This window comes from Lynx canadensis, chromosome C1 (assembly GCF_007474595.2).
Source record: "Lynx canadensis isolate LIC74 chromosome C1, mLynCan4.pri.v2, whole genome shotgun sequence".
Taxonomy (NCBI): domain Eukaryota; kingdom Metazoa; phylum Chordata; class Mammalia; order Carnivora; family Felidae; genus Lynx; species Lynx canadensis.
The window spans coordinates 135,187,667-135,212,920 of record NC_044310.1 but is presented as its reverse complement, the minus strand read 5'-3'; the positions used below and the strand labels follow the sequence as shown (position 1 = coordinate 135,212,920).

Below are 25,254 nucleotides of genomic sequence, written 5' to 3'. Positions count from 1 at the left end.
TGAATGAAATCTAGGCCTTTCCAGCTCCTCGGCTATGTTCTTCAGAGCCTACTGGACTGCCGGCATGAGGGACAGTCAGTCAATTCTCCTTAACAATGACTTATTAGAACCAGTGAGTCCGTGCTCAGAGAAGTTCTCCACTAAAATATGTTTGAAAGAGCCCGAGAGAGTTGGCCCAAGGGGGCCTTCAGCATTTAGGGAAAAGCTCAAAACCAGGCAGGCATCATGTGGGACGATTTCCTAAGATGTCATTCTTTAACTGTTTGGGCATAAGAAACACAAGAAAATTCTAACAGCCAAATAACACTTGTTGAATATGTAAGCCCACCTTTGCTTTCTTCCTCTTTGCCATCTAACAAGATACTAAAAGAAAAGGTACCAAGTAAAAATATATATAATTTAAAATAGATGTCAGCAACTAGCAGCCTGTGACCTAAAATCAAGCCAGTGGTTTTGCTTCCCCTACACAAAGATTTTATTTTTTCTAATTAGTTTCAAAGCTTTAAAACAGGATATTTTCCCATAAAATTCCAGATTTCTGGCTCCTCTTAAGAATTTAGGAAATCTGGAGGCAAAAATATACAATGGGAAAAAGACAGTCTCTTTAATGGGCTGTGCTGGGAAAACTGGACAGCTACATGCAAAAGAATGCAACAGGACCACTTTCTAACACCATACACAAAAATAAACTGAAAATGAATTAAAGATCTAAATGTGAGACCTGAAACCATAAAAATCCTAGAAGAGAACAGAGACAGTAATTTCTCTGACACTGGCCCTAGCATCATATACGTATTTCTAGACACGTCTCCTGAGGCAGGGCAAACAAAAGCAAAACCAAATTATTGGGACTACACCAAAATAAAAAGGTTTTGCACAGTGAAGGAAACAGTCAACAAAACAAAAAGGCAGTCTACTGAATGGGAGAAGATATTTGAAAAGGATATATCCAACAGGGGTTAATAACCAAAATATATAGAGCTTCTACAACTCAGCACCAAAAAACAGACAACACAATTAAAAAATGAGCACAGGACATGACTAGACACTTTCCCAAAGAAGACATCCAGATGGCCAACACACACACGAAAACGTGCTCTCCATCCCTCATCATCAAGGAAATGCAAATCAAAACCACCATGAGATATCATCTCATACCTATCTGAGTGGCTAAAATCAAGAAGACAAGAAATTGCAAGTTGGCAAGGATGTGGAAAAAGATGAACACTTGTATACCGTTGGTGGGAATACAAATTGGTACAACCACTGTGGAAAACAGTGTGGAGGTTCCTCAAAAAATTAAAAATAGAAATACTATATGATCCAATAATTCTACCACTATTTACCCAAAGAAAATGAAAACACTAATTCAAAAAGCTATATACAGCCCTATGTTCACTGCAGCATTATTTACAGTAACCAAGATACAGAAGCAACCTAAGTGTCCATTGATAGACGAATGGATAAATAAGATGTGGTATGTACATACACACACACACACACACACACACACACACACACACACACAAGCATATACACAGTGAACTATTATACCACCATAAAAAAGGATGAGATCTGCCATTTGCAACAACATATATAAAACCAGAAGTATTACACTAAATGAAATAAGTCAGACTGAGAAGTATAAATACCATATGAATTCACTCACATGTGGAATATAAAAACAAAACATAACGTATGAATAGCCAAACAAATAAAAAACAGAATCAGACCTATAAATACAGAGAATAGACTGCTGGTTGCCAGAGGGAAGGGGAAATGGACAAAATGGGTGAAGGGGAGTGGGAGACACAGGCTTGCAGTTATGGGATGAGTAAGTCATAAAGATAAAAGGCACAGCATAGGGAATATAGTCAATAATATTGTAATAGTGTATGGTGACAGATAGCAGCTACACTTATGGTGAGCATAGCATAACTTATAGAGAATCACTATGTGTACAACCAAAATTAATATAATATTGTACATCAACTATACTCAGAAACTTTTTTAAAAGTATTTGGGAGACCTCTCTTCCCCATATCCATATCCCAGCAATTGGCTGGAGCAGAATGCATTTCATTCAAGTTTATTTTTTTTATTCTTTAAAGTTTGTTTGTTTATTTATTTATTTATTTATTTATTTATAGAAAAAGAGAGAACCCATGCATGTGCATGAGCAGAGAGGGATCAGAGAGAGAGAGAGAGAGAAAGAGAGAGAGAATCCCAAGCAGGCTCCTCACTGTCAGCACAGAGCCCAATGCGGGACTGAATCCTAAGAACTGGGAGACCATGACCTGAGCCAAAATCAAGAGTCGGATGTTTAACCGACTGAGCCACCCAAGCTCCCCTCATTCAAGTTTAGAGAAGCCACATTCTCTCCGGCTCACCACGACCCCCTCCCTCCATCCCCTTCTCAAAATGTTCAGTTATGTTACTCACTTGTGCCCTGTATGGATTTCTGTGTGTGAGCGCTTGTCTGAAGCGTTTATAGGATCCTTAGACCAAGTGATCCAGTCTCAACTTGGCATAGGCTCTTTGCCCGGTCGCTCTTGCATCAGCACCAAGGGCTCTCCATGATGCTGGGGAAATCTCACGAAAGAGAAAGAAGTAGGTTATGTCAGGGAAGTAAAATCTGGCTTTGTGTAATTCATTTTTCTTTACAAACAAGCTGCCATTACTCTCTCCCTCCCAATTTTCTAGTGCAGAGGCTGAAACTAAGAAGGTTGGTTGGATTCCAGAGCAGCAAAGGATTTCTCCACAGGCACCATCTTTCCCAGTAGGAGCAGCAGGCTGGTAAAGTAACCTGCCAATTCTCAGTGCCTCCCCGGAGTCCCTCAGAGAGGCCCTGCGGGTAAAATAAGCAACAAAAGGGGAGATACCCTGTTCAGAAAGAGATTCCCTGGTTGTGTCCCTCCCCTTTTCTCCACTCCCATCAGTAAAGCCCCCCACGACTTTCCCTGCTCATCCAGAGTTTTGAAAGTGAGCAAACACTCAGAAACAATTAGCAGGTGATTTCAAGTCATTACCTGCCTGCCACGCTAATTACTAGCCATTACCTGCCAGCAGCACGCGGTTTTGTACAGTTTGTGAGACACAGAAAAGGTCTACTTAACCAGAAGGATCGTTTTTCTCGTACTAAGCGCCAGCATTGGCAGCCCCAGCCCCAGTGCCTACCAGTGTTACGTACTGATCAGCTGGCGCTCATTCTGTAAGGATTATCCTCGAAGATGTGCACACCCGCATCTTGCATGGAAAAGGCCAGAGGGACATCTATAGTCCCTGTTCACTTCAAATTTCACATCGTTATATACTAAGGGGGGAAAACCCCGCAAATCCCCATTTTGCAGTTTCCCTACTAAAACGACTCTGGAAACATAGAAAATACAGAGTGAACACAACTCTGTCACTTTAAAAGTGCATTTCCTAATAAATCTGGTTTTAGATTGCCATCTCTTATTACCCATCAATAAGATAAACCTTCCACTGCAATCCTAATTTCCACTTGCAGAATGGGTATTGCTAATGTCTGTAAATTATGCACGTCTCTATTAAATGAAGGTCCATCAAAAATTGTCATTTCTAATCCATACTGTATATAAATTGTGACACAATGGATAATTAAAATTTTTAATGCTTTTCAGTTACTTTTTAAATTGTAAAGAGCCCCATTCTACTGCTTTCATTTTAAGTTTAATTTTATGTTATTGTGCGCCAGCCAGTCTCAGCATAACAAACATGGGAATTTATAGCTTTTAATTCACATAATTAAAACCCCATTCTTTTACTCTTCCGTGTCTTGGCAATGAACACAAGACATACCAGGTATGTATTTTGTATTATGTATTTTGCCTGAACTTTGAGGATAATTTGCACGATTTTCCAAAGTGACACTTCTTTTTATTCAGCAGCTTGAACATAAAGACAGAACACTCTTCTGACTGCAAATCTCGCAATTATACCAAGTTATGCTTTGACACTGTTACCACAGGCAAGTGGCCAAAGAGCATCCACAGTCAAAATATCTAAGCAAGTTAACAAGCTCCCTTTACTCTCCACAGAGCGGGAGAAGAAAGGGAATCCAACCCCTGAGAGATGTTAAAATGAAGGAGAAAAAAGCTGTTGGTGTTTGTTAAAGAAAATGGTGTCAGTGTCTTGGGCTGATCAAGGTGTCGAATCTGAGGCCCTGACAGATGCCCAGGCCTACGTTTGACAGGAAGCCTTTTTCCAGGTCAGATCTGCTTTGATGATCTCAACTAATGAATGACTCGGGTCTACAAGCCCACGCGTTGGAGCTACACCTTGCTTTCATGGTTTGGTCGTACTGGTCTGCCCTCCCTCTCACCTCCCTTTCCCTCATCCCTTGTAAGAGTGCATTTTGCCTCCTCTTTTTTCAGTTCCATTTTATAAAATATCACCACATTTACCACACGGAAGACATCGAAACTAATTAAGTAAACTCCAAAGAACTATTACAAATCATTTTGCTTCAGCCAGAGATACTGGATTTAATTAGGTGAATCCGTGTTGATGGGGTACAAAAACAAAAGCTATCTCCTGTTTGAAAAGGTTCAGGCCCTATAGAGACCCAGTGTTCCCACTATGACACAAATAATAATTGAGCACTTCTTAAAAAAAAAAAAAGGCAGGCATGAAAAGAGTTTTCTGTTGGAGACAAAAGCTTTCAACTAAGGTTTGTTTTCTCTTTTTGCCAGGTGCTTTAAAAAAAAAAAAAAACACCATCTACAAAGAAATAGCTAAAACCTACATTGATATCATCCCCATGACACGGAATATAAAGTGGTTCTAACAAGCATCATTTTTGCAAGTGATTAATCAAAATCTATTTAGCCGGTCATCTTCAATAATTATCAACAGACTTGCTTAAGAGCACAATGAAAATAGTTCATGTCCCCAGGTTACCTCTCCATCAGATAACAACTTGTTTTCAACATATAAAACAAAAAGCTCAAGTTTAAAGGCAATGTAACTGTTAAAAAATGCAAACTTTAGTGTGATAATTTGTTATAGAACAGAGGAAGAGAAACTGTAGATATTACATGGCTCCACTTTGAGCACAGTCTCGTGGACTGACATGAACCCTATTTCCATCGTTAACTTGGGAACGTGTTCTTTTGATATACTGGCAGTAAATAATATAAGATGGGGTAATTATTTTTGAATCCATCTTTATCATGAATTAGTTGCCAATCTCTGATATACAGACACGTTGGATCTTAAAAGAAGATGGTATTCTTTCCCAACACAGTTTACCTCTATTAAAATATTTATTAGATTAGATGCCGAAAATGTGATGCCATTTGTTAAATTCTTACACCACAGACTTAACCGTGGTGTAACATTGTCAAACTTCTTAGAACGATGAAAAGTTGTCATTATAGCCTTGACTCTTTCTCTTACACACATGCACACAGAAACATACACGTAGAGGTTACGAAGGAAAACAAATACATGTTGGTTTCCATATGATAAACAGTAGATCGCTTTTGATTCTAACTGGTATTTACGGTTTGAAGCAGTTCTGAATAATGGCTTTTTTCTATGCCGTTGTTAAACAATTTCCCTGGAATTTCCACCCAACAAACGCACATAACTTCCTACGGCAGAATAGCCTCAAAGCAAGCCTGAAACAGTCGTGCAAGTTACCAAAAAGGCCAATGCAATATTTCCCGAGTTTAAGCACACCTCCAAATTCCTTTCTTCAGCTCCTAAAATGTTGAAAGGAAAATAATTTCCTACGTTGGCATTTAAATGGTATCGTTCCATGTGAAAAGAGTTACTAAGACATTTGTTGGAAGTCAACAAAAATAATTTGGACATATTTTGGACTTATTTTATCTGACTCCTCGACATTTAATTTGGTGTGAAAAACGGCAACGGTCAAAAACAGATGTTAAGGGGCCAAGTATACAGCAGAGGTCAAAACAAACATAAAACACCGCTTCCATTTCTAAAAGAGGGGGGAAAAATGATTCCTCCAGCAACAGGTTCTACGTTCAACCTGCTTTTTTATTGTTCTGCTTGGGATATCTGTAGACTGCACAATGCAGCGCTGTCGGCTGTACAGCAATACCTCTCAGCACTGGTAATTTAAGACTTTCTTCTCTGTAATACACTGAACCATCATAACCTGTCTCTTCCCATTTAGTTTAACCTACAACCACCACATACTGATTTGGCTGTGTGTGGCTTTTTCTATTGCCATTTATTACTCTGCTCGACTCCTGAAATTCTGTTTGCAATTTAAGGCCACAAATTAGAAGCGTAAGTCATCTGTTTCCTATAATCCCCCTGTCAGGACTGGAATCACATTTGGAGCTCAGCACTGAGTCTGGGCCTGGGCCCTTACAGACTTTCTGATTGGCTGGCCTCTCTAAAAGCTGCAGTGGACTAAATAAAATGCTCTGGAAAATAGAGCTTTTTACCCTCCCCTCCCCAAGAAAAAGGATGAAAGAAAAGAAATCGAGTTGCGAATATTTTTCTTCTCCCTTACGTAATTCTCAAGTCAATTGTTACAATCAATGGTAGGTTGTTGGTTTGTTGGGGGGTTTTTCCCCAGTAAAGAGCACAGCTGAATATTATTCTTTAAGGACAAAATGCTAAGCACTGAAGATTCCATGTGAAAGAAAAGTGGAATCCTGCTTCAACCAGCTACGTATTTTTGCCACACACGGAAGATCTTTTATAAGTCCTGCCATGTTTCCTACAAAACACATTTTTTAGATTGCAGATGTACTAATTAGCTGGGTATTTTTTAATAGTGTCATAGATCTTTTGCTAAACTAAAAATCTGTGAAATCCTAATCCACTCATTCTACCACACTTTGCCTTTTAAAGTATTTGGTCAAATTTCACTTACTTACTATCCCTGGATTTTATACAAACTTTTTCAAGAAATCAAATATGAAATTAGTTTACCCTTTGAAAACACAGTTGTCCTTTAAATAACATAAGTATTTCAAAAATTTGGGAATATGACTTTCTTCTTTCCTTTTTTTTCCTCAGTTCTTTTTAACAGATTTCCAACTCTCCCTGCTGTGGCTTTAGACTCTTTCAGCATTTCGGATTTTAAAATATTTCCATTTTCTTTCTGTCTACTTGCAGTGCGCAACATATCAGATTATGTATTAAAGACAGCAAGATACAAAATATAAATGGAAAGAAATACCAAATAGCAACATCTAAAACCATACTCTGAGTTCTCAGTGCAATTGTGGACTGCCACTGGGCTTTAAAAAATCATTAGTTAACAGAAATAAAATCCAGCAGCCTGACTCATGTATATTAATATACTTGTAGTAGCCATACCTGGGCCAAAAGGTTGGAAATAAATGGATCAATAGTAGATGAATGCCCCCAAAAGCAGAGTTTGTATTTCAGCAGAGAACAGAATTCAACTGGGAAAATTATATATGTGGTGCATGCTAAATTTCAGCCAAAAATAAAAATTAAGGAAAATAATAATAATAATAATAATAATAAATGATTTTAAGAAAAACAAAAGAATTTAAAGAGAAACAAAAGAATTAGAATATTAAATCATTTTAAAGGTATGTGATTATTTACAGAACCACTTCTGGAAATGTTTTGTGTTCCTGTAACTTAAATTTGGTTTCTTTTTTTTTTTAACATCAATTTTTGCAGGCTGGTAGTCTATAGCGTGGCCTGTGATGTCTGGTAATTTAAAAGAAACAAAGGAGGAAAACTCGCCAAGACGTTGAGGTTTAAAAAAAAAATAGCTACTGTACATGCGCACTCTATTTTCTAGGTTTTTTTTCAACTATACTTTCTGTGTTGCAGATTTATTTAATAAACAAATGCATCTTCTGGGCCCATAATACACAAATGCATGCTACTGTTAATTCATTTACAGAATGCGCCGTGATGGCCCCTGAGCAAAAGAGCAATCTTGTTATAATGAATGTGTACTATTCTTAATAAGCACACTGTAGCAACGACCCACACTGCACACAAAAGCACACCCAAACCATTTGGTTTGTTCCCAGAGCTCGGACACCAGCACCACTATTAAATAGCTGTGCGCTGGGAGAGCAATCCAGTATTGGCATGCAAATGAGCGCACGAAGAGGCCAGATGCTGCTCTTTAGAAAGGAAAAGTGCCTCAGCTCAAATTTGGTGGTGGTGGGGGAGAGAACCTGGGAATGTTGCAAGGGCAGGGCAGTTAGGAGATTGTGCTCTATCCTATTTCTGACGAGGTGGGGGGAGCCGCCGTTGGGATAAACCTAGGAAAGATGAACTGAAAAGAACTTTCTGCAAACACGGGAGCATTCAAGCACTCGTTTTTCCATGGGTCCCCTAGAGATTGCCCACCACATTTTTGGTTTTCTATTTTTGTTTTGTTTCTTTGGGTTTTTTTTTTTTTTTTTTTATGTCTTCCTCTCAGGTCCAGAATGATGACTCTTGTATTGAAAACTTGAGAGGCTTCATCTCTGCTTTTTTAAGTCGACAGTATCATGATTCATGAGAGTTCAATGATTCTTGGAAGTTTTATCATTTCAAATAAAATATGAGGTTACTGAAAAGAACGTGAACAATTTTTCTCCACATTGGCTCATCATAGAGTTTGGTGAGCTTTCATAATTTGTAGTGGGCATATGACCCATTAGTGGCTGTCATTATCTTATCATAACATTTGACTGCCTTGAGGATAGAGTAGGAAGGAAGCCAGTACTCAAGAGACTGAAACTGGCCTTCCAACAACTTTGGTAGACTGTGTTCCAACCAGAATCAGGACATTGTTTTGCCTGTTGGCTCATTTTTCATTTTCTCTTCTTCTCAGTGTTTCAGGAGTCATTGATTCATCTGACTTCTTAAAGATAGTAGGAGATGATAAGGATTGAAGTCATGGTCATGTGTTTTGAGAAAAGGACTAAGGAAAAAGCAGCAGAAACACCCATACATAGTAAAATTCACAAGGGTAGATAAAAGGACTCCTGTGACACTGCTAATTAAATACACAGGTGTAATATGCCTCCTTTCTAACAATGGCACTTGGGGACAGGAGCTTCCTCTACCCTCATTATTAATCATGTAATAATAGCGTTCACCATGTAATTCCAATAAACATGTCTTGAATATCTACTATAGGCTGGATGCCGCACAAAGCTCTAAGAAGAGCTGTGTGTCATGGGAGATAAAATGGTACCAGGTAGTGGCCAAATCTACACATTAAACCTCCTGATTGTGGGTGATTAATTATAACTCCACAATAAACAAATCTTCCATGCAGAATTACTGACTTTAGTAAAAATAAAAATGGATGTAAAAATAGCCAGTGAGATTATGTCGATTTTTTTCTTAGTTGATTATAACAGTCTAAATTTCTGAGCGGCCCTTTCCTGTTAGTCAAGTGGTCTGTAAAATTCACCCAAACTTTAATAAATATGTACTGAGCACTCTATCAGTTTCCTAAGGCTGCCTAGGTAACAAAGTATCACAAATCGGGTGGCTTAAAACAACGGAAATGTATTCTCTCATAGTTCTGGAGGCTAGACATCCAAAATCGATGTGCTGGCGGGGCCACACTCCCTCGGAAACCTCTAAAGGAGGATGCCTCTTGGTCTCTTCCAGCTCCCGATAGCCCCAGGTGTTCCTTGGCATTTGGCCACACAACTTCCATCTCTGTTTCTGTCTTCACCTGGCTGTCTTCCCTCTATGTCCCTGTCTCTCTTCTCTCTTTTATAGACACCAGTCACATTGGATTAGGGCCCATCTTAATTCCGTATGATCTCATTTTATCCTGATTACATCTGCAAAGACCCTATTTCCAAATAAAGTAACCCTCAGAGGTACAGGGGATTAGGACTTTTACGTTGTTTAGCTGGGGGACACAGTTTAACCCATCACAATCACTTACTAAGTACCAGGCACTTGCACATGGGAATTTTATCAGTGTATCGTGGAAAAGTTCTATGAAATCTGTTGTGGAATTCACAACAAAAATGTTGTTGAAGACATTCCTACTTCATCCTAGAGAGCCATCTGTCTGCACCCTCAGGAGAATATGTTCTCAGGACTCCGCGTGAGGAATCATCGAGCTTCTTTCAATTGTCTTCGAAACACTTTAGATGCTATTAGTCTCCTAACTGTTCTTATTTCTCTCTTTGAATTGGCTGCTAGCAACTTCAGAATCAAATTTGGACCCACCACAAATAAGGATATAATAACATCATGATTGTATTTTATATGGTGAACTTTACCCAGTTCTAGCTTATTTTTCTACTTTTTATTTCCTTGTGCCATTTACATGGTTTTTATCTTGTCAGTGCGTTATTGGAAATGATACTTAGTGATTCATTTTGAAGCAAATTTATTACAAATAATTATTACAAATAAATGTTTTAATTAACTAGGATAAACCCAAGTGAATTTGATTTTCTCTAAAGCAAAAGTAACTTAAAACTGAAATATATATTAAAAAAACTGAAATATATATAAAGAAAACACATTCCAAATACTAACTTATCTGTTCTTAATGAGTGCAAATAAGCAAATATTAATGACATACGATAGAACATTTATAAGCTAGGCTGAATCCTCATGTAATATTAAAGTTTGAGGGAAACATTTGAAACAAAGTTTCTGGAAACTTCTGTGTGCCTATAATGAATGAAAAAGAGAAGACCAAGGGGCTAACATGATCACTTGCTTTAGGTATCCAAAGGAAGGAAGAGACATTGTATTCTCAGAGTCCAGATTAGTATCAATAGCTATAGAATATCACAAGCCAGAGTGAGAAGAACTAATAATTCAAGATGATCAACATATGGAATGATTGCCCCATTCTCAACTCCCCATTATTAGAGGTGTTCAAGCTAAAGCATATCATCAGTCAGGGATCTGAAATAATGAACCTCAGCATTGGTAAGAATTTGGCTTAAGGAACCATATTTCCTTCCATCTAAAGCCAAAGGTCGATGATTCTACAGTTTATTTTTAGTAAAAACATACTGCCATCATTTTATTATAATTAGAACCATTTAAGCAATTCCAAAATTTATAATGATTTCACATTTAGAAAAGGGTTGGATGTAGTCACCAGTCGTACACCCAAACTTCCTTTCTACAATCTAACTGAATAACACAACCACAAGGCATAGAATTTGAATAAGCAGGCTATATATCATCTCACTAATTTTAAAAAGAAACAACTGAATTTTAGCAAGAAAAAACTGTTCAATGACATGCACCAAGTCTATAGCACAACCAGAATTATAAATTGCCAGTCCTGAGATTGCAGTAGAGATGTAGCCACACTACTTCCAAAGAATCAGAAAACCATGACAACCTTTACCAACCACTCAACGCAAAACATATGTGACCTCTCCTTATGCAATAGCTAGACATCTAGTTTCCAAATCCAGTCACTGAAAGGCACAGGGTAACCTTGTGGCTGTTTGGCTGGTGATTGTGAATGTGGCTCCAGGGTCTCATGACTTTCAGATCACATCCATGCACCTTGGCCATTGTCATAATTAAATGTTTCCCCTACTCACACACCAGAGAGCCAAATTTCCGTTTGGCGGGATGATAGGACTTACCTGGGCATCTCCCCCATAAACATGTGCTGTTCTCTGCTTTGATTCCTGGGGTTTCTTTCAAATGCCTGCGCACTCAGTTTAGTAGATGAGATCAGTATTCCTTATTCCCTTTCCCTGATGGATAACAAACTACTGCCACAAACCCTGAGTGGTCCCTCCACGTTATTTCTGGCTTTCCCCGTGATATGCTGTGTAACTTTACCCAAGTCACTCGTTCCTTCTATGGGTAGGGTCCTTTAGTGGTAAACTGGAGGTAGTTAGTCTTACCAGATCATATTCAGGAAACACTAAAGTCTGCACAGGAAAGTTCCTATAGACAAGGGAAAGTATCATCATTACTGCTGTTGTTTTTGACTACTATAGTTGCAGAACTTGAAGATTTAAGGTCTCCTTGTGGATTTCACTGTGGCCTTCAGAATCTGAGATTTAATTTTAAAAGAATGAAATTTCCAGTCTGCTTCCCAGGGGTAACTGTGAGAACGTATGCTGACAGGCTGTTGTCTTCAGAGGCAAAATCCAGACACACTAAGACAATGCCACAGCTTGAACAGGGGTGACCCTTCCCCATTCATCTTAATGGAGTGTTAAACTTGAAGCCTAATTAGGTCCACTTAAATGCCAACATTATTATACTTTTCTCTGCTTATCTTCATACCAGAAACAATCAACTAATGCACTCATTTAATCTGAGTGCGTGCAACGATCACATCCAGACACCCTGTCATTTTGATAGCCTCCTTTGCAGTCATAAAAGTACAAGTTTTAAACTTGCACTTGGTTCTTTTTAATTATCCACATAATTAGATTACTTTCTATTACCTTGAAATTTTAGAGGTGAGATTGTATACCCATACATATGATGTTTTGTAAGGCAGTGGGGCCCGATCACTAATCCCATAATGAGAAGCTAGTATCAAACTTGCTCCCAGGATAACAAACTGAGATGTGTTAAATGAAAGATCCCACTCCTGCCCTTCAGAGAAGGTTCACAGCTTCATGGTTTATCCTTTGTGCATGTGCCTGAGCTTTCTACATTCCCTCTCTGATTCATCATTGCTGCGTAGACTCTATTTTAATGTGTAACTCCTATAACAAACCTTGGAAGAAACAGAAAGAGAATTGAAAATACATACATAAATCCGCACTTGCCTGTTCTGAACCTAGGAGGCTCTCGATCTAGGCTCTCAATTCAAAGTCCTTGACTACCTTATAAAATATCTCGTAAAAGTGTATTTATTTACTCATGGCTATAAGGAGATTAGTCTGTTTTTCTTTGATGGTCTCTGTGCCAAGATGGCATACAAGAAAATTTTTGCAAGTTCGTCATCCAGGCTTAGGGAAAAAGACATCGGTGGGTGTCTTCAAAATAGGATAAATTTCTCATCACTCTGCCCACACACTCTCCCACCTAAAGCCATACGTCATGTACCCTAAGCATCTGAAGGTCAAAGAATATGAGGCATGGAGGAATATTTCCCTCAGATGTCCGTAATAGATGTTTCTAGTGTCCATCTTCGTTTCCCAACCACTCCTAGACCTATAGAAAAGTATGTTTCTTAGCCCCTTTTGCAGTTGAGCGGGGCTGTGACTAACTCTGAACAGTGGATTGGGATGCGGAGGTCACTTTGAGGAGGAAACACTTAAGAGCCAATGCATAATCCCTAATGTTCTCTTTCCCTGCTTAGACAAACCCTAAAGCCCCACTTTGAGAGAAAAGTGTCACGGGATAGAAACAGCCCAGAATGCTTGGTTTCCACACGGAGGACCCCCCGGAGAGATGCCTGGGCCAGCAGAAGGTTTGCATGACTGAAAATAATACTATTTTGGTTAACTGTTGGGATTTTAGTGTTGTTTGTTGCTACAATATTACTTAGCCTATCTGGTCCAAAACAATTTGTCAGAATTAATTTCCAAGCCAAATCTCACTAGATGCACTCCCATACATAACTGTCATCGCTACCTTTTTCTAGCTCCAAATACAAGAGAGTGAACAAATGAAGTTTCAGAAGTCACTCCAGTCCACTGATCTCCAACTTCCCTCCTCTCCTCGTTGTTGATTCCCTTTTGTTTTACGCTTTGATCTCGAAATAAGTGAATTAAATCACATCATATACTCTTTTCCACCAAGAAAGAAACTTGGGAGACAATGGTCCCTCACAATGCCCAGGGCATTTCCAAAAACAGAACATTGGCATTCAAAACCAAAGCTAGAGTCAAAGAGGGTTGGGGAAAAAAACCTTAGGTAAAACCCTGAAATTCAGGTTTGCGTTATCCAAGTAAGCACCAGTATAAATTCCCACTAGCTAGCTGCAGAAATAAGGCACTGTCCAAAGAGAGCCACTGGAGAGGATTGGAAAAACAGAAGTTATACAGAATCTTGGGGCTTATGTTAATACAAATATCAAATTATACCTGAATTGAGCTAAGCAGTATTTTGATTGAGCCGTTCAGAGGGTACTTGCAAACAACTAAATATTTAAAACAATTGGGATGCCTGGGTGGCTCAGTCGGTTAAGTGTCCAACTTCAGTTCAGGTCATGATCTTACGGTTCATGAGTTTGACTCCCATGTCAGGCTCTGTAGTGACAGCTCAGAGCCTGGAGCCTGCCTCAGATTCTATCTCTCCCTCTTTCTCTGGCTCTCCCCCATTTGCACTTGCTCTCTCTCTCTCTAAAATAAATAAACATTTAAAAAATTAAACTTATAAAACTATTGCTCTGAAAACTTTGAAGGCAAATAACTAATTTTTATTTAGACAGGAATGTGTTTGTTATATTTATGTTAAATCAGATCATGCGGTCTTTAATACTTTCTGACTTCAGAAGAAGTTTGTTTCCTACTCACAGACTCAGTCATGCAAACTCCCTAACTGATCCATGGATAGTAATAAGCTCCAGTGGGGACTGAAGAAGCAAAGCGAGTCTTAGCCTTAGTAAAGAAAGGGGTGAATGTTCGAGATGCAGATAAAGGGAAAATCTACTGCTAGCAAGAACTGGGCAAGCTGCATGATTAGGAAGCCCTAACCTGTGAGTTAAATAACAGTGAGGATCTGCTTGGCCCCACAGAAGATGGTCAGCCAGGAAGAGCATGTGCAAAGTGGAAGGTATACTTACATAGGAGTTCTTTGGGGCTGGGAAAGCAACTAGCTCTATGGCCTTAGGAAAGTTAGTCTTTCCTTCAGGTAGAATAAAAATACCTACCTCACAGGTTAGTATGTCAATTAAAATTTGAATGAGATTGTGCACATAAGAGTGCCTGAGTGGCTCACTTAGTTAAGCATCCGACTCTTGATTTTGACTCAGGTCATGATCTCATGGTTCATGAGTTCAAGCCCTACGTGGGACTCTGCTCTGACAGTACAGAGCCTGCTTCGGATTCTCTCTCCCCCTCTCTCTTTGCCCTCCCCTCCCTCAAAATAAATAAGTAAACATTTTTTAAAAAAGACTGTGCATGTAATATTCCTAGTACACTGACTATATATAGTGAGTTTTCAGTTAATGTTAATGAACTCTTATTAGATTGCATGTTATCTATTTTTTTTATTTTTTAAAAAAACTTTTTATGAAGTGGGGAGGGGCAGAGGGAGAGAAACAGAGAATCTCAAGCAGGCTCCATCCCCGAGTGTAGCCCAACAAGGTACTCCATTTCAGGACCATGAGATTGTGACCTGAGCCAAAACCGAGAGTTATACACTTAACCAACTGAGCCACCCAGGTGCCCCATGTATTTTCAATTTTTTTTATTGAGGTATAACTGACATATATATATTTAACTTACAGTAATAAAACCATAGGTACATAGCCAATAATAATAGTATTATAGATGAGTTCCTTCAATAATTGCGTTTCTCTGAGTGAAAAGGGAGACACAATTCTGACATGTCTTCCTCTGATCTCAATACCCAAGTGGCTCTCATAGTGTGAACATTCCCCAGGGACATGTGAGTGATATAATGGGATTTGGGGGAAATTTTCACCATTTGGAAATTTATCCCTAAACACTGTACAATGTGCAACTCTGCTATAGTAAGGAGTCCTTGTACTGCAATGTGTGAAGGATGACTCACAGTTTGCTAAGCATAATTTTTATTTGTTCCCTCCCCCACCATGCAAAACAACATGATGTTGCAAAGAATATAGCACTGGGATCAGCAGAACTGACCAAATTTTCAAATTTGATCACCATTCAAATTTTAGCTTCGCCATTAACTAGTTCTGACACAAAAGCCAAGTCTTGAACCTCTTCGAGCTCCCACTTCCCCATGGATAAAAGTGGGAAAACCTCAAAGGAATGTAGTGAGGATTAAATCAAATAACACATGCAATGTGTCTAGCACGATACCAGCAAAAATATGAACTCTCTTCCCAGCCCCATAAATCCCAGCAATTCTAATACAGAGTTCTCAGAGCGTTGTACTAGTCATGTGCATCTCTCTCACTAGATCAGGAGTTTCCTGAAGGCGGTAGCTAAGATGTTGTGTACTTGTACTCCACATCTAGAAGGACAGAGTTAGGAGTTCTGCTATGGTAGAAAGAGAAACAAAGAGTGATTATTGGTTTCTGAGCACAAGTGAAATAAACACAACTGATTATCTCCCAGAAGCTTGAAAACACCATTCATAAGCACTGTCTCTACTCACCTACCTCAACTTCTCTCCTCTGTGTATCCCAAAGGCATCCATTCCTACCATGCTGATCCTGCTTTGGCCAAAGTCCCCACTGACCTCCATGTTCTCTGTGTTCTCTCCCTCAACCTCTCAGCATTATTTGGCACAGTTGACTGCCTTTCCTTGAAACGCTTTTTTCTCTTGGCTTCCATGACACCATACTCTCATGGCTTTACTCTGTTCAGTCTCCTTTTCTGTCTCTTCCTCTTAAAAAAAATGTAGGGTTCTAAACTTTGTAGTGGTCAGCTCCTTCCTGGCCCTCTTCTCCATCTACACGCTCTCACCGGTGAGCTCGCCCATTCGCTTATTGGATAGTGAGCACCACCCAAATGCTAACGAATCCCACATCTTTATTTCTAGCCCTGATCATTTCCCAGAAATCCAAGCTTATATAATAAACTGTTTCTTGAGGTCTTCACTTATATGCCAAATAAATCTTTCAAAACTCATACACATAAAAGAGAAAGTGTGGTTCCTTCTTCCCCTTTCCAATTGACTCTTGCCCTAGAAACCTCCATCTTGGTAAGTAGCACTATTCTCCCTGGACATTGAAACAATTCTCAAACTTTAATATGTATATGAATCACCTGGAGGTCTTCTAATTCTGTAGGTCTCTGTTATAACATATGATCCTGCATTTATAATAAGTTACAAATGATGTGATGCTGCTGGTCCTCAAATCACATTATTGAATAGCAAGGACCTTCGAGGTAACTCTTAGTGCCTTTGTTTCCCTAATGAACATTCCCCACACATGTTCTATCAGTAATGCTTCATCAACCAAATTTCTTCAGAATCTGATTATTTTCCAACTCACAGCACCTAGTCAGTACCACCATCATCTGTCTCCTGGACTATGGACATAGATTCCCAACCATTCCCCTGTTTCCACTTGGTCCCCTGCTCTGTAGGATGTTGTGTCCACTGCAGTCTTAAAATACCAATCACATCAGATCACAACTAGCCAAAGTTTTTTTTTTTTTTTTTCTATCACACCTACAATCAGATCCCATCAATGACTTTAGAGTAGCCCCTCCCTGTCCTTCCCTTTCATTTGGCATCACTCACGCTATGTCCCAGGAAGATCCAGCCGCAGTGATCTTTCACTCCTTAAATTTACCAAGCTCACTCCCACCTTGAGGATTTTACACTAACTGCACTGGCACTGCACTGCTTGAAAGACTCTTTGCCCTTGACCTTTCACAGGGTTGGCTCCTTCTTGTCATTCAAATCACAGCTTAAATGTCATCCAGAGTGACCTGCCCAAACATCCAATCCAAAATAGCCACTCTGTAACCTGTCTCTTGATATCAAATCACTGTTTTATTTCTCTGCACTTTATTTACGCTATGTGATATTTTTCTGGATTATTTATTTGCTCATGTTCTGTCTCTGTTCCCTCTTCCCTCCCTCAATCTCAATCCATGCTCATTCTCTCCCTCTCTCTTCCTCTCTCCATCTCCCCCCACCCACACTAAGAGGTAAGCCCCACAAAAGCAGAAACTATGTCTACCTTGTTACCAGTTGTGATCCCTGCATCTAGATCAATTCCTGGAATGTAGTAGGCACTCAGCCACCACTTGATGTATGATTGCATGAGTAAATAAATGATTGAATGAAAAGTTCTGGAGTCTATTGCAGAGTGAGAGGGGATATGCGCCTGCCTGGTGTCTAGGCTTTCCACTTTGTCCTGCAGGATCCTTCTTAATTTCTTCTCTGAGTCCACTCAATTCCACATGGTATACTTAAAAGTGAAGATAATCATCTGGGTGGGGGGTTAGGCTGTCATCATTTTTGTCATCAAAGGACCTTGGTTTTCATAGTCTCTACCACGAACACTAGAATTCAGCTCATTCCAAAATAAGCCAGCTAGGTTCTCAACTAAAAACAGCATTCCCTCTGAGCATGGACTTCATTTCCATGACTCTCCACTCGTCACTTTCAAAAGCTATACTTAACTCCACACCCATTTATTATTTGAGGGTGGCAGGGGTTGGAGGTTGGAATGGAGCTTACTCATAGTGATTTGAATACGTAGTTTGATAGGATTATTATAACATACATGCATGGAAACAGGGCCGTTCTGATGGGTCACACAGTGTGGTCCTCTAGCCGGTGGTATCTATATTACCTGGGAACCTGTTAAAAATGTAAATTCTCAGGCTCCGCCCCTGACCTGCTGAACAGAAGCTCTGGGAATAGGGCCAAGCAATCTGTTTTAAAGGTTCACTAGATGATTCTGTCACATGCTAAAATTTGAGAGCTACCAACTTAAACCATTCACATATTCCACCATGATCTTCCATTGCTCAGGAAAGTTGGTGATCTCAAGAATACTTTGTCTACCCCAGCCTTGCAGCTCACTGCGCCAGGCACATGCTCTCCTGCGCTCCCCATAGCCATGCCTCACAAAACTGACGAAATCAAGGACCTTCTGCTCAAAGCCAGAAGAAGCGATGCCAACACTGTCAAGGTCAAGAAAAATAAGAATAATGTGAAGTCTAAAGTTCGATGCAGCAGATACTTTGATATCTTGGTCTTCACAGCCAAAGAAAGGGCAGTGAAACTGAAGCAGCCTCTGCCCCCCAGGTTGGCAATAAAGGAGCTAAAATGACCCTGGCACTGATTTAACTGTATTAAAACTTTAAAAATCTATTTAAAAAAAAGAATACTTAGTCTAGGCATTATATAATATCCAAAAGGGTGACTCAGACCTGCCCAACTTGAGTATTAGCAAGCAGATACTCTGGAATGCTTGACTGACCTAAGTTTATCCAAGAAATGGGACTCAACCAAGCTTCTTCACTCAGCTTCCTTTTACCTTTCTTGTCACTCTCTGTTTTTCCCTCCAATGCAGCTGATACCACTCCAGCGAGACCGCTGGTTCCCGATATCCAAGAAAAGAACTAACACCTGACTCTTAAACTAACTGGGTTTTAAACTGCTGGGTAGTAGTCCTGCAAACACACACATGCACACATGCACACATGCACACACACGCACACACACACACACACACACACACACACAGCATCTATTAAGTTGCTGAAAGAAATTCCAAGTGCGCAGTCATATCTGAACTATATGTCTGTCACCCAGTTGTTCAATGAACCAAATCTCAGCAACCTCAACATGTATTCAGTTCAGGCAGACTTGATATTCTTAGTATCACAACCACAGCATCTACCTGCTTTCAGTTTTGATCCTAGAAATATTTCTGTGTCAGCCATCATCAGTTTCAAGATGAGAACTTACATAAGTTAGTGGTGAGTGAATTAGTTTTAAAAAAAAAAAAGCTAGTACTTGTGCGCATTGATTCCCACTGTTGGTGGCTTATTTCCATGGAATCACTGTGGATCCATGTTTTATTAAAACAAAAGCAGATATTGTAGGTTGCTTTGTAGGTCGTGATTTGCTTGAATTGCTCTAGTCACATGTAGAGACAAAGACCTTTCTCTACTACCCACCCCCAGTTTATTTGTCGATTCCTATTAAATTTCTCAGTTGTCAAAAAGAGAAGACACCAGCATTATGACTAGAATCATAAATTAAGGGTGATGTTATCCCAGAAGTTTGAGATGAAGAAGGTAGAGGACTCCAGGAAATTTGAATAAGCAGTTTGTTCACCACTTGATTATATATGGCGATTGAACAACTAAGAAAAATGATAGTGAAAAATGAGAACAATGATGGAAAGGTGTTACTTAGATTACCCTAACATATTCTAGAATGTCATTCATTCTTACATGGATTTGATCTTGTTATCAATCATACTATTTTCCCTATGTTGCAAAAAAATGAAACTCACAGGAATACTAATCTCATTCTTCAATGTCTATATTATGAACAGATTCTACTTTGCTTTAAATATTGCCATAATTGGAATACCATTTCACAATTACATCAGACTTGATTACTGAAGCATCTTCATATGCTTATAGTACATTGTTAATTTTAATAATTATTATGAACCTATGAGGAGAACGGAATAAAGATTATCCTCCCCATTCAAAATATCAACATCTGAAAGTCAGTGATGTTAAATTTCATCAAGACCGCATAACTAATCCATGTGGAGCTGAAGTGAATTCCAGTTCTAGCACTTTTTCTATTATATTATACACACTTGACTGCTATTTCTAGATATCCTACAGGGAGGTAGAAGAAATCTTTGTTCAATAATTTAATGTTGCTTTACTCCCTCCTGATTACAGACATTTTTAGCCATAATGACAAATGCTGTTTTAAAAACTATACTCACTGACTGATATGAGAAATCACCTTCTGAAGACACAGGCCCATCCCACACTTTGCAATGTTTCTTATCATGCTAATGTTAAATGTTGCGGGGGGTGACAGCAGGGACGATGGAGAAGAACATTCATCACATGAAGAAACAGCCCATATTGATTTTTCTTCCCACTGTAAGAGACAGGTAATACAATTTCATTGCCTATTCAATACGAAAATAGGACTTAATGGAGTTATGGTTTATGATTTGGCCATTGTGTCATGCTTCCCTTCCAACAATCTCTTCCCCATCTCAGACTCCATCCCACGACGCTAGGTAACCAGAGAGCTAGATCTGCCTATTGAGGACCAAATGCCATAGGTTCTGCAGAACATGAAACAGCGTGTATCAAGGAAATAATGAGAGAGAGACCAGTCTCTACGAGATACTCACCTAACATGCCTGAAGAGCACTGGTTACATGCCCACAGGGGCTGTCCCTCAATAGCACAAAAGAAAAGGCCACACTGCCCCAGAAGATATGGCTAGCAATCTGAAGGTCATGGCAATTTGAGAATGTATTAGTAGTGACAGGGTTTCTTTCAGGAATGATGTAGACTCAAAAAAGAGAAGGTGTTAGGTTTGTTTTCCAGTTTTTGGCTTATTTCCATGAAACCGGTGCTAATGTTGTTGGGAAACAATTCTCTGTGGGTCTCTCATTTTCTGCCTATCTTGCAAGCAGAAGCACTGATTTCTTTTGTTCCTGATTATCTGCACCAGGATATTTGTGTAGTGAACACTCATGGAAGATAGAGACGATATCCCCGTCCCAAGTAATGGGCCAGCAAGCTGGTTTCTCAGTATACAACTTTCAGATTTTCTAAGTGCAGTATTTCTATCCTATAATACAACTTAGCTATACATGTGGGCATCACCTGGATCCCTTAGGGTCGCACAGTAAGAATGGAGGGTTTAGGGCACCAAATACGCCGATGTTTATACTGCTCCCTAAGGTGTGAATAATAAAATCCTTTGTATCTTATCTAAATCTCTCTTGCTGATTTGGCCTTGAAATGACCAGGTAAAAATAACAGAAGAGTTGCGGTCATTTACATTCAGTTTTTTCTAGGTGAGTTTGCTAAATTACAGATTTGTGGTGCTAGTCACACTTCCTTGCTAGAGATTAGTACTGGCTTTGACTGTTGATCTTTGGTATAATTGACCTAAAGAAGGAAAAAAATTAATGAGAAACTATTTATGGCAAAACTTTGGTTCAATACTAATATTCAGTAATTTATAGGTTTGCCTGTGTGGACAAATTATGTTAAAATAAATTTCAATCAACAATAGCTAAATTATGGAAAGAGCCCAAATGTCCATGAACTGATGAATGGATAAAGACGATGTGAGATAGGTATGGAATATATGGTAATGGAATATTACTCAGACAGCAAAATGAATAAAATCTTGCCATTTGCAACGTGGTTGGAGCTAGAGAGTATTATGCTAAATGAAGTCAGTCTGAGAAAGACAAATACCATATGATTTCACTAATATGTGGAATTTAAGAAACAGAACAAATGAATATAAGGGAAAAAAGGAGAAGCAAATCAATAAACAGACTCTTAATTATAGAGAATAAGCTGATAGTTACCGGAAGGGAGGTGGGTGGGGGGATGGGCTAAATAGATGATGGGCATTAAGGAGGGCACTTTTTGTGATGAGCACTGGGTGTTGTGTGTACATGATGAATCACTGAATTCTACACCTGAAACTAATATTACACTGTATGTTAACTAGTTAGAATTTAAATAAAAACTTGGAAAAAATAAATTTCATACATAAGTTACTCTCACAGACCTAGATCTCCTATAAAGTGTGTGTGTGCACATACACACACACACACACACACACGCACATGCACATGCACGGGCGCGCGCGTGCACACACACACACACACACACACACACACACCTAGAAGTTCCCAAGGGATCTCTTTCTTTTGTACTCCATTACTTGTATGCCTACCACACTTTGCCATATTCTGTCTCTAACTTACAATTCTTGCCATCCTGACCATTTAGCTCCTCTAGCTTTCTTGATGCAGAAAGTACTTTTCACTGGTGTTGTTCTTTATCCCACAAGATAGAACAAGCCCCACCAGCATCCGCAATTCAAGAGCCCACTGCTAGGGGCCAAGTTCCCTGAGGGGGATATCATACCATAGTTGTGACTGCTCTTCTCACCCTGCACCCTAAGGGGCATAGTCCTTTCTGCTGCAAGGTCTGTGGAGGAAGGGAAATGGGTCGTCCCCTACTGTGATACACTCCGTGTTAACTCAGTGGTACTTGGGCAGCAAAATTCGTTCTAGACATATTCAGAACCAAGTTTAAGCATGAACTGCCATGTAGGATCTTTCTTCTTCTCATCTTCAGTGGTTCTTGAGTCAAGCTTCTCATGCATACAGCTTTCTTTTCTCTGTCAGTATCTGTTCTGTCTCACATATCTTGGACCCTCTTCACAAATACTTTCATAGAGCCAATTTTCCAATGGACCAGACATGCCTAGACCCCTATTGGTGCTTGCCCCAGGCATCTGCATGTCTCATTTCTTCACCTCCTTCAAGTTTGGCTCAAGAGTCATCTGATCAGGGAAACCTTTCCTAACTACCCATTTAAAAATGTTAACATCCACTCCCACCCAAGCTATCCCATTCTCTGCCTTATTTCACTTCGTTGCACTGATTACTTCCAAATGTACTATAAAATGGATTTCTTATGTTATTATTGTCTTCTCCTACAGAAGGACAAGTTCCAAAAGGGCAAGAGTTTTTATCTCTTTAGCTCACTGATATGCTTAGAATGGGGCCCAGCACCCAGTTGGTCCTCAATAAATATTTAAAGAATGAATGACTGAATCCTAGACTCGGGCCACATGTGTGATGTTCTCCTCTCACATAAATTCCACTGGACACATTTCCACTAAACCTGACATCCAGTAAACATATTTTGGCTGAAAAGCTAGTTTTGGATAATGATGCAAAGGAGACATGCCCCACATGAAGGACCAAGCAGTTGGGCAAATTATGCTCCAGTCTCTTCTCCTCATTATCTTTCCCCTTTGAAATGAGGGCAGAAAACACAAGAACTTTTTGCCTGCCTCTTGTGTTCCTTGTAATGATTAGCCATTGTTAGTTAAGTCCACATAGTTCTTATAGCCAATAATACAACTCTCTTAATCCCTTTCTTTTTCTGTTGCCACTTAAAATTCCTTCAGAAATGAATTATAACTATTGAAACTTTAATGTAATTCAAGATATGCAGTCAAACGTCATAATGAGCTAGGACAGATTTTTGTCTGTGTGTTAACCATGGGGGAAATTAGTGAGAATTTGCCCATTTATTATAGATCAAAATGAAAAAGAAAGTCTTGATTTGGGCTTCACAAATCTATAAGGCAATACTGATGGGCCAGTAAATTGCTACAAGTTTTCAGAAAAGCATTTAGAATACCTCAAATTCTTTTAAAATATTTATATATTTTAGTGTATTCATTACACTTTTAAATATACAGGTAGAAGGATATTCTTGGAAATGTTATTTATAATGAATAAAAAGTGCAAACAACTTAAATATTTGATAATAGGGGAATATTTAAATAAGTCACATTCTTATTCTGTATAATAGAATATTAGTCTCTTAAATTGTGATTTTTAAAGCTCATCTAACAAAATTTCTCACAAGAGAACACTGAAATTTAAAAGCTAGATACACATTATAAGGACCACTTTTCCAATGATAAAAAACATATCCATAGAAAAAAAATAGAATGGAATTTGCCAATATGTTAATGGTGATTATTTCGGTCTTCATCCATTTGGGCTGCTGTAACAAAATGCCACAGACTGGGTGGCATATAAATAGTAGACATTTGTCCCAGTTCTGGAGAAGTCTGAGATCAGGGTGCCAGCATAATCAGGTGAGGGACCACCTCTAGGTTGTAGACGTCCTCACAGGCTACAAGGGGTGAGGGAGCTCTGCGGGGTCTCTTTTACAAGGGCACTAATCCCATCCCTGAGGGCTCTGCTCTCATGACATAATCACCTCACCAAACCCTACCTCCTAATACCCTCACACTGGGAGTTAGGATTTCAGTATATAAATTGTGGAGGGCACAAACATCCAGACTATAGCAACTTCTGACTGTGAAAGTAGCTCTGATTTGAATTAGGTGCTACGCGTACCATTTTGATCTGCCGTACTGTAAGTACCATTGTAATATGTCACAGATGAGGAAACGGAGGTTTTTAAGAGATGAAATAGCTATCTCAGTATCAAACGATCAGTCTGGGCAGTGTGAAGTTTGATCCAGAATTTTCTACCTCCATAGCATCTGCTTTTAAGCACTATGCTCCATTAAAAACAGTTGATAATGACCCACCATGGGTGGGCTTGTGGGTCACTTTACTTTTGGTGGAAGCCAAGGATTATTTTCAGGTAGTTTAGCATTCCTGATGGTAATTACCATTCAGATGATTATTATCTTTTAACTCTTGTTCAGATCTTCACTGCCTCTCTCTAGGGCAAATATTTCAGTTTCTTATTGTTGAGAAAATACATAAAATACTGTCTTAAACGCTGACCAAAAAAAAAATAGTGATTTTTACTATTTTAATCAATTGTAATTACACCATAATTATAAGAAAAAATTCTTTCAGAAAAGAATTTTAAACTAAAATTTAAACTAAATCGTAACCTAAAACTAGCACAAAACATG

At 39.1% G+C, this 25,254-nt stretch overlaps 1 protein-coding gene and 1 long non-coding RNA gene across 2 annotated transcripts in view; one reads left to right on the top strand and one right to left on the bottom strand.

The window, feature by feature from the left end:
• Nucleotides 1–25,254, bottom strand: part of LOC115521798 — an 85,577-nt gene that overhangs the window by 19,203 nt on the left and 41,120 nt on the right. Inside the window, exon 2 of the long non-coding RNA XR_003971174.1 lies at nucleotides 2,443–2,592. This is a non-coding gene — a long non-coding RNA (uncharacterized LOC115521798). The remainder of the gene's footprint in view (nucleotides 1–2,442; nucleotides 2,593–25,254) is intronic.
• Nucleotides 18,650–18,862, top strand: LOC115521797 (60S ribosomal protein L38-like). The gene has a single exon (XM_032594405.1). The coding sequence runs from the start codon at nucleotides 18,650–18,652 to the stop codon at nucleotides 18,860–18,862; it is 213 nt and encodes a 70-aa protein (XP_032450296.1).

Excerpts from the sequence above, each read along its gene's own strand:
- LOC115521797 (XM_032594405.1), top strand. The coding sequence starts at position 18,650 with ATGCCTCACAAAACTGACGAAATCAAGGACCTTCTGCTCAAAGCCAGA.